Source organism: Herpailurus yagouaroundi, unplaced genomic scaffold (genome assembly GCF_014898765.1).
Source record: "Herpailurus yagouaroundi ecotype Mexico unplaced genomic scaffold, PumYag 221, whole genome shotgun sequence".
Lineage (NCBI taxonomy): Eukaryota > Metazoa > Chordata > Mammalia > Carnivora > Felidae > Herpailurus > Herpailurus yagouaroundi.
In genome coordinates, this window is record NW_024412452.1 from 13,006,803 (window position 1) to 13,016,947 (window position 10,145).

The 10,145-nt window shown below is 47.9% G+C and overlaps 1 protein-coding gene across 1 annotated transcript in view; it reads left to right on the forward strand.

Moving 5' to 3' along the window:
- The window catches only part of TGFA (transforming growth factor alpha), a 116,706-nt gene that overhangs the window by 79,887 nt on the left and 26,674 nt on the right, over positions 1–10,145 (forward strand). Inside the window, exon 4 of the mRNA XM_040458309.1 lies at positions 8,712–8,829. Within this exon, the coding sequence (XP_040314243.1) occupies positions 8,712–8,829 (118 nt within the window). The remainder of the gene's footprint in view (positions 1–8,711; positions 8,830–10,145) is intronic.

The following is a 10,145-nucleotide window of genomic DNA, read 5'->3' on the forward strand; positions in this document are numbered from 1 at the left end:
CCTGAATTTATTCATATTCTCTCTGTCTCTCTGTCTCTCTCTCTGTCTCTCTCTCTCTCTCTCTCTCTCTCTCACACACACACACACACACACACACACACACACACTCTCTCTCTCTCTCTGAAGTGACAGTGTGGTATATTACAGCAAGAGCTTTAGAGACAGCCGCCCATGAGTTCTGGTTTCAGCTCTGCCATTTGCTAACTTAGCATCATTGAACAAGCTTTACCTCCTTCATCTTCATTTTCCTCATCGATAAAATGAGACTTGTGAGGATTAAATGGAATTCTCTATATACAATGTTAGGCATAGTGCTTGCAGTTATAGACAATTTATTAGTAGTAGCTAGTATTAATAATAAGTCATCATTAGCACCATCATAATCCAACCTCAGAAAATCCACACTGAGTTAAAAACTCTAAGCCCAGATACTTTAGGTGGGATATGAACCTAGCAAAGTATCCTGTGTTCATGTTGTCTTTTCTCTTCTCTGTGTTGGACTAGGAAAAGGTGATACAGGTTCTGCTTCTGTAGAAGCACAAACAGGATGAACCCCACTGGGGTCAAATACCACCTGTGACTTTTCTCAGAATGTATATGCTTTCCCATCTCCCTCCCTCTCTCTCTCTCACACACACACACGTGTTTTGTGTTACTGAAAACCAGTATCTTTGTGGGAATGTAGAAAATATGCCCTCTACTCCTTTACTGATACCCTTCTGTGAATTCAGTTCCATCACATCTGATGCCCCCTTTGGATTTTACCCAAAGAGAGAAATGATCACAGAGGGAATTGAATTAGCTCAAATGTTCCCTTAGGGTTCCCCCCCAGCATCTTGTTTAAAGCTGCAAAAGCAATTCAAGAGTCCGTTGTAACTCTGCTCTGAGCCAGAAGGCTCCCAGTCTTTTCGGCATGAGCACCACCTAGCCCAGAGGTTGGGCTGTGGTGGGGGTGTACTTTGTGAGGGGGCTGAGTACCATCCTGTGAATCAGCCCCCACCCTACTGCCAGCTGTTCCTCGGTTAACCATAGTCTGTGGACGTATAGAAATCTCTTTTGCATCTGTGTTTCTCAGCCACTGCTCTCTTGTGGGAATAATAAGTTCCATATGTGTAGTTTCCCACTCTTCCCCAAAATAAAGTAATGCTGCTTCTTGTTTCTCCTAAAAGTGCCCCTTTCTGATTACCAGAAGCTGCCTAACAAGTGTTCTCCTTCCTCGCTGCCACATGATTTGTAGACTTAGATTGTGTGCCTTCCCAGCATTCTTCCTGGACCTGAATAGTGTCTAATTTTCTGCAGCTCTGCATTCTCTTAACATCAGAAAGAACAGAGATAAAATTACAATTCTAGTACCTTCTAGCACTTTCTAGCTATATGTCCATTGGCAAGGTTATCTAAACCTTGAGGCTAGTCATGCTTACACCATAGGGTGGTTGGAGCTTTAAAGAGATGATGCTGTGTCTATTCCGTTGAGTGGGGTGGAGGGGTGGGTAGGGTCTAAAACCGGTTTAAGAAAGCCAAGTAGGGTTAAGATGAGCCAGTTTGGGAAATGATTACTGAAGAATCAGTAAATCTGTGTTCAGGGATCGTGTTATAGGAAAAATCTGTATCTTTTCGATATAGGAGTTACTTTCAGGAAGTTGAGTCTCGGGGAGGGGGATGGTAATGGCAAAAATGGCACTGCCTTCCATCCCCCACCCCTCCCCCCACACACACCTCATCAAGTGGAGTGGGGGGAGGAACCTCAGCACTACTTACGATGACTTTTTTCTTTTGTTGCTTAATTAAAATGAATGTCCCTTATCTCTTAAGTGACCGTCCTCTGAAGCCAAACTGTCTTCCGGTTGCTTTACATCTGTTTTTAAGGTATTCACTGCCTTGGTTTTAATAGTGAATGAGCTGGATGATTATATTTATCTCATCCTACACACACATCCCCAAAACAGCAAAACTGATCCCCTCACCGGTCAGTAGTGCTGGAGAGTAAGATGTGTTCTACTCCCGTGAGCGTGACTGGGATTTCTTTTCTGCGCTCTCCTGATTTCCACTGCTGGTCTGAAAGCTGCCCCCTTGTTCTGCCCACTCACAGGGCCTGAGGAAATGTCCGTACTGATTCTCTTTCTTAGCGGGCATTCCTCTCTGTGTAAAGGTCAGCAGCGTTGCCACACTTGAGACTGACCGTGCTTTCCGTCTTCAGGATCCCTTATAAATCTTCTCAGAGTTTTTATTCTCACCCCTCAAACACCCAGGAGCCAGAGCTTCTCCTCACCAGTCTGTACCTGGAGAGGCACCTGGGTTCTATACCACTGATTTCTCTAAGCCCTGGCTTAGCACTCCTGCCACCCTACACGTAAGCCTCTGCACCAGCCTTTCCTTCCCACGCACGCTGACTCTGTAGGGTCATTCATTGCTTCATGTGAGCTTGGAATGTCATTCCTGTAAAATGGGCCTGATGGTGGCCTGAAGCAAGCCTCCCCCGTCCGAGAACTGAGCCTAGAACCGTGTGTGACTCTCGCCTGGCACCTGGGAGCGTCAGACTGCAGGTCTCACGTGCATACACTCCCCCAGCTTCACCAGGGGCTGCTTGCCGACTCCCATCTTCATTAAATTAATCTCCTGCCTTTTCTCCTAGACATTCCAGAAGCATTAGTTGGTTTTGCCATTGTAGTGTCTGAAGAGAAAATATTTAGTCCCAGGTCAAAAACCTTGGCTGCAAGTTCCTACTAAAAAGCCAGGCGTCGTTATTAAATTGTCACAAAGTTAGCCGTGATATTCGAGGAAGTGATGAAATGGCTATAAATGATGTAAGCTTTGCAGAGGGCAAGTGTGTCCGCAACTTCTGACATCTGGAGGAGAGAGTGAGGAGCGGCCGCTTCGGCCGGCTCCCCCTGGCCAGCCCAGAAAGCCCAATTAGGACTGCTTTGAAAGGGGGGTGATTGTACTTGGTGATGTGGATGCTGCTCTTCGGGGAACCGTCCAGATGGCTACCACCCCCGCCCTTCTGAGCCGGAGAGACCCTTCCTGTGAACTGAATCCCTGGTTTCCATGCCCCTCAATTGCTCTTCCAGACCCTCTTCCCGTGAGTCGAGCTGGGCTCCAGGCCCTATTAGCGGGCCTGTGGTCTCTGGGCAAAGCTATCACAGCTTCCCTGGAGAACAGTGGTGTCTGCAAGATGTCCATTTGCTTAACAGGTCGGAGAGGCCTCTCGTAAATTTCAGAGCAACAGGAACCCAGCAGCTTTGAAATTCCAGCTATGGATGGGCTCAGTATGAGGTCTGTTCTGAAAACTGGAGCAGTTGGTTTTCCGATCAGCCCTGAGTACTAATCAGACTCGGGGCCTGGAGGCAAACACAGGGTCCAGAGCCCTGGGGAGTGCAGCCAGCTGGGTCTCCCCTCTGCCTGGACTTCCGGGGGGCCCTCCTTGGAGTTGCTTGTCAGCCTTCACTGCCTTCCTTTCTTAAGTGGGAGGTTTTCTACATTTTAAGTATCTAGGCCTTTCCTTCCTTCTCTTGATATTTCTTCGAGTTTTCAGAAAGAAGAGAAAGAAAAATTAAGAGGGTACGGTGCCAGAGAGTGGAGGAAGGTAGAGAAAGGAGGAGGGGAGAGAGAAAGATAAGGAGGAAGGGAAAAAGAGAGACTCATTCTCTGGGATGATGCTGGGAATTTGGAGGTTTCCTAGTAAAGCTCATTTTTACTTAAGTTACTGAGCAAATCCTCCACCTATTACTGCCTACCCTGCCTAGTTTGGAGAGGTGATCTATGAACACCACCTGGCACACAGTGCACAGTCAGAAAGTGGTAAGCGCTCTTCCCCCCTCCCCAACCTCCCACAGACTCCCTTTCCTCCTGAACCTTGGGGAAGCTTTGAACATCAGTAGGAACGGTCTTGTCTGTCTGGGCTGACCGTGCTGCAGTATTGGGGTTTTCCCCGCCAATTCTGGCAGTATCTGAGACAATCATCTTTAGAAGCCCTGGAACATGGCCTCGGTGGCCAGTCAAGTATCCATCCGACTTCAGCTCCCGTCATGATCTCGCGGTTTGTGAGCTCGAGCCCCACGTCAGGCACAGAACCTGCTTCAGATTCTATGTCTTCCTCTCTCTCTCCCTGCCCGCCCCCCCTGCACTCACTCTGTCTCTGTCTCTCTCTCTCTCAAAAGTTAATAAACATTAAAAAAATAAATAAAAAATCTTTCGAAGCCCTGGAACAAGAACAGTCACTGCCCCTCACCGTGGCTTCACACTTTGCATGTGCCTTTTAGGCACATGAGCCCCGGAGGCCCACACACCACCCCTAGGGCCAGACGGGCCCAGTGCCTGCCTCCATTCTGTGGCTGGCTCGCACCAAGATGGCTCCGTGAAAGCTCAGGGCTACAGTGTGGCTCACCCTTGGGGACCATTGTTTGATTCTCTTCTCAAGTGCAGGTCACGTCCCCCAAAGCTGCCAAGAGTACACTAGAAACAGAACCTGCCCTACGCATTACACACATTGAACTTCTTGGGGTCAGGGACCAGGACTTCACCCTGTGCACATTCTTGGACTAAATGCTCACTTTTAAGATGTTTGTGATTATATCAAGGGGAAAAAATGCAAGTAACAGAAGGAAACCGTAATTTTACATGAGTGCACATGTGCACTGTGTACTGACGTAGTTCTCTAAGTGGTGGATAAAAATGGGTTTTATTCTCTAAGGTGCTTTTGTTTAACTTTATGTTGGCATTTACAAAAAGGGTTTCTACAGTGATGTATCGCTTTTATGATCAGGAAAAAGGTTTTAAAAATAAACATTGTTTGGGCCGCCCGGGTGGCTCAGTCGGTTAAGCGTCTGACTTCGAATCAGGTCACGATCTTGCGGTTTACGAGTTCGAACCCGCGTCGGGCTCGACAAACATTTTTTCAAAAATAAATAAACAAACAAATAAACATCATTTTAATGATCTGGCATTGTTTAGTTGACTGGCATCGAGCTCCCTTGGCACCTCACTGCCTTGGGCCAAGTCAGGAAGGTGGGATTATGGAAGGCCAGGGCTCGGGTTCTACATCAGACTCCTATCCTCATCCTGGTCTCTGACCGCAGACAGCAAAACCAGTGTGCGTTAGCTGCCATCCCCATGACGGTGGCAGGGAGCTTCCTCATTGCCTGGGCTTTGGCTTCTTAGTGAGCTGGGTGACCCAGGGAGGGTTTACACTGGCAGATGGATGCCTCTGCATGGACTCCAGGAAATCCAGGAGGATATTGTCCACGGTAACACATAAAATCCTCTTCAAAAGGGGGCATCTGGGTGGCTCAGTCAGTTGAGCGTCCGACTTCAGCTCAGGTCATGATCTCACGGTCTGTGGGTTCGAGCCCCGCGTCGGGCTCTGTGCTGACAGCTCAGAGCCTGGAGCCTGCTTCCGATCCTGTGTCTCCCTCTCTCTCTGCCCCTCCCCAACTCTCACTTTGTCTCACTCTGTCTCTCAAAAATAAATAAATGTAAGAAAAAAAAATTTTTTTTAAATCCTCTTCAAAGGCAGCCACAAAGAAAAGTTGCTCTGTGACCATAGACTCGGGCAAAGCTGAGCCTGTCCTGCATGTGCAAAAACAAGTGCATTTACATCTCCTGGCCCATGTGCACCCTTGCATAGACTGTGCTAGGAGACATAGGGCTCCATTTGCCACTCAGCTTCAGCACATACATGTGTCCTAATGTGTGTCATGTACTAACCACATACAAACTTCTTTGCTCTTTTCCACCCCATCTTATTTTTCTTTGTCCTCATCTCTCCTTCCCTTTCGCACTGCCCGTCTCGGTCTCCCTCGGTTCCTCTCTTTCCCCCCTCTCCTCCCCTTCTCTGCCTCTGTCTGTCTCTCTCACACACACACGCCTTTCCCATTTTCATTCCCTTTTTATGGTATCTATTTTTATAAAGATTCCTTGAGTCATTTATGAGATGAGGCAAAATATCCATAAATACAGGCTGAATGAGATCATGGCATTGGGTCTCCTCCTTACCAATCGGTTTTGGAGAGTAGTTCTCCCAAAGACAGATCCAGAGTTCTTCTGGTAGTTTGTATCTATTGACCTGACACTTTGCTACAAAGACTGTTAGCAGATCTCGAGTCTTAGTGTCATTTATATTTTGAAGAGCTGACAGATGACCAGCTCCAAAAAGGGTCCCTTTCAAGACCCCTGATGTATCATGTGTGATACAAGCCTGTGTCTCAGCCTGTGCCTAGCAGAATCACCTGAAGGGCACAGGTACTCTATATCAATTCTATCCCAGTAAACCTGACTTTTGAAAAAAAATCACCCAGAGAGCTTGTCACACAGATTCCTGGGCACCATCCCCAAGACCCTAATTCAGTACGTCTAGGGTATGGACTGTGAAGTTGGCTTTCTGACGAACTCCAGGGGACGTAAAGCTGCTGGTCCACAGACCACGTATGAAGAGCCCAACTCTGAGCCCTGACGGGGTCTCCCACTAGCCACTTGGAGGTAGTCTTCTAAATGGCCTTTTGTGGAGCTTATCAAAAGCCTTTTTCAGGGTCTACATCAAATTAGATTCACTAGCCCTTCATCATTCTGTATTTGCTCCTCAACAAGTTTGATGAACACAGAGAAGCCAGTTATGAGAACCGCAGCAGATCTTTCCAGCCTCAACATCCCAGTGTCCACTGTCAGCCAGTGACCAAGCCCATTCATCAACTACCCAGGCCTGGGACTCATAGGTAACTGTAACCAGCAGAGGCACTTGGAGCACATGTCCTGGAGGCGGCTGCTAGACAGGGACAGCAAGACTGGCCAGCAGCTCTGGGTCGACATCTCCACCTGGCTTTGGGCATCTCTGCCTGTCCTCACACGTGAAAGTATATAAGGAAGCTTGGACTTTTAGTTACACTACGCTGGATTTATGGCAGCAGGGAGAGATTATATACAGTAATGGTCTTACCGCATATGGAGGTTCTTTAGCATCTTGGGACTATCAGTGATCATGACGGAAGAGCAGCAGCTGAATGATATGTACCAGACGATTGGTTGAGTACAGTACTGAACAACTTTTGCCTAGTTCAGCCCTCAGAGCCACCCAGGAAGCAGGTGGACCCCCCATGGCAGAAGCAGGCTAAAAAAAGCTCAAGTAGTCCTTCATCCAGGTGGTAGGGGCAGGATCCGAACCCCTCTCTGCTTAAGCCCATGTTCATAGCCACTAAGCATTCTCTCACCTTCTGCATCAAGGAATCTTGAATTTTCACCCTCTGCTTTTTCTACTGGAATTATGAGATTTCCAAATATTATACTTCTAGAAGCAATTCCTGGAGAGATAGGAATGTGGTTTTAATATTTAGTGGTAGTCTAAAACCCCACAATAAGAAATGGACCGCCTTTTCTCAAAGAGCAAGAGTTCTAAGAACATGTTTTTGCCAAATAAATAAATAAATAAATAAATAAATAAATAAATAAATGGGAAGGGCACCTGGGTGGCTCAGTCAGTTAAGTGTCTGACTCTTGACTTTGGCTCAGGTCATGATCTTGTGGTTCATGAGATTGAGCCCTGCATCAGGGTCTGTGAGAGCCTGCTTGAGATTCCCTCCCTCCCTCCCTCCCTCCCTCCCCCCTCCCTCTCTCCCTCTCTCTCTGCCCCTCCCCTGCTCACCCACACACTCTCTCTCTCTCTCAAAAAAATATATACATAAGTGAGGAAGACTCACTCCCCAAAACACAAACATAAGAGGACCTTTTGAAAGAAGCAGTGGCAGCTGCATCTATCACGCCATTGTAAACTAGCTACCTACTGCGTCTCAAGTGTTATTTGGACAAAACAGGGCTATTGGAGTCTAATAAAGTAAGCCATAGTGAGGCGCTTAGGGTGGTCAGTGGCTGGCTGTTTTTATTCCTATCTGAAAGCCAAGGAAGGAAAATCCTGACAGGCTTGGTGACACCCCAAGCTCTTATGAGTTACAGGTGTCAGAGCTGCAACTGGGACCCATCCCTGCCCCCCACTCCACTGCCTTTGACGCCCACTCCCAGCTTTCCCAGTACTGTCTGTGCTGCTCCCAGATGGACTTCTGGGCTTTAAGTCCTCTTCGTGGCAGCATCACTCCCAAGCACCCTGCCCCAGAGAAGCTCTTGCTACCATTTTTTATGTACAGCTTTCCCGGACTTCTTTGGATCTAAATTTCTGTTTATTTAAGTAGAATCCTATACAGACCACATTGGAAATGTACCTAATTTCACTTACAATAATATGTCATGAACACCTTTTTGTATCATGAACCATTCTTCCTCAGCATCAATTTAATGGTTATTTAGAACTCCTCTGTAACTACGTTCTGGTTTCTTGTCTTTAAAACAGAGTTTCATGAAGCCTATCTTAAGAGAATGATCACGGTCACTTTACAAAAGTAAAATTAGGTCACGCAGGTAATAGGTTTTAAATGCGCTGGTAGCTAAAACTGCTCTGGTATCTCTGAATAGCACTGAATCTTTTGAAGAGATTGTTTTGTTTTCTACGAAGATAAGTAAATAATAAAGCCCTGCTGGAAAGCACGTGACACAGATGTCTCTGGTCCTGGACTAGTTATTAGAAAGTGAAGGAGAGCTGACCAGGAAATGCTGCTAGGGACCAGAAATCCCAGCCATCAGGGTTCCTCTGCAACTTGATCGGTGAGGTAGGGACCTGTGGGTGTGTCTGGCTAATCCGGATCTGAGCCAAATGTCTTTTCTTTCCCCAGCAGACCCGCCTGTGGCCGCAGCTGTGGTGTCCCATTTTAATGACTGCCCAGATTCCCACAGTCAGTTCTGCTTCCATGGAACCTGCAGATTTTTGGTGCAGGAAGACAAGCCAGCATGTGTGTAAGTGTTCCCTGGTATCCTGGGGTCCTGGGGCTGGAGGCGTCCCAGCAACCAATTAAAGGGACATTGACTTCCATAACGCATGCCTGAGACCCCTGAGGCTGGGCATGTTGGAGGATCAGAAAACAGGCTGAGGGACACCTGCTTCAAACCCAGCTGGCTAGTGCGCCTGGGTGGTTCAGCGGGTTCAGCGGGTTAAGCGTCCGATTCTTGCTTTCAGCTCAGGTCATGATCTCAGGGTTTGTGGGATCGAGCCCCGAGTTGGGCTCTGCGCTGACAGTGTGGAGCCTGCTTGGGATTCTCTCTCTCCCTCGTCCTATCTCTCTCTGCCCCTCCCCCCCTCAATAAATCAATAAACATTTTTTGAAAATAATAAAACAGGTTAAACATTCAGGTTCCAGGACCCTCGCCCAAGCCACTGAGGCATAACCGCTAGGGGTTGGAGCCTGGAAATCTGCATTTTCAACAAGCACCTCAGGTCACTCTTGGGTTCAGCAAAATCTGAAAATTCCTGGATTCAGGTTTAATTCACCAGTTAGAATTTGTGGAGGGCAAGGCACTGGGTTGGATCCCTCCGAGTAGCAAGTCTCCAAAAAGAGGTCTTTGCCCTCCAGCATCTTTACAGCACAGCTAATAAAATAAGCTGGAAGTGCCTGCAAACGGTTAGTGTACATAAGTGGTAACAGAACAAAGAACAGCTTGGAAATAAAGATGCCTGCCAGGGCACGGTGGTTTCCACACCAGGGAGAGCATGAGCCCCCTGGGGCTTCTGAAAGTATGGCTGAGCCCCACCCCAACCCACTGAATCGTAATCTCTAGGAATGGGACCCGGGAGTCACGTTAGTTAAGAGCCACCAGGGATCGCCGTGGTCAGCCAGGCTGGACAGAAAGGCGCTTTGGGAGAAACTCCCCGGAGCAGGTGTTAGGGTTTGCCTAGTGGGGAAAGCAGAGAGGTTATTTCAGACCCGGAGTGTTGAAGGACCTGCTGTTATAGGCTACCTTTTGTGGCTACAGCAGGAGGAGACAAGACTGGAGACAAATTGGAGGCCAGAGCCTATTGGAAGTGAGCCTTCCTTCTCTAGGCAGTGGGAGCCATGTTGGTTTTAAAAAGGGATGTTTTAAGACAATCTGTGCAGGGGCGCCTGGGTGGCTTGGTCGGTTAAGCGTCCGACTTCGGCTCAGGTCATGATCTCACGGTCCGTGAGTTTGAGCCCCGCGTCGGGCTCTGTGCTGACAGCTCCGAGCCTGGAGCCTGTTTCAGATTCTGTGTCTCCCTCTCTCTCTACCCCTCCCCTGTTCATGCTCTGTCTCTCTCT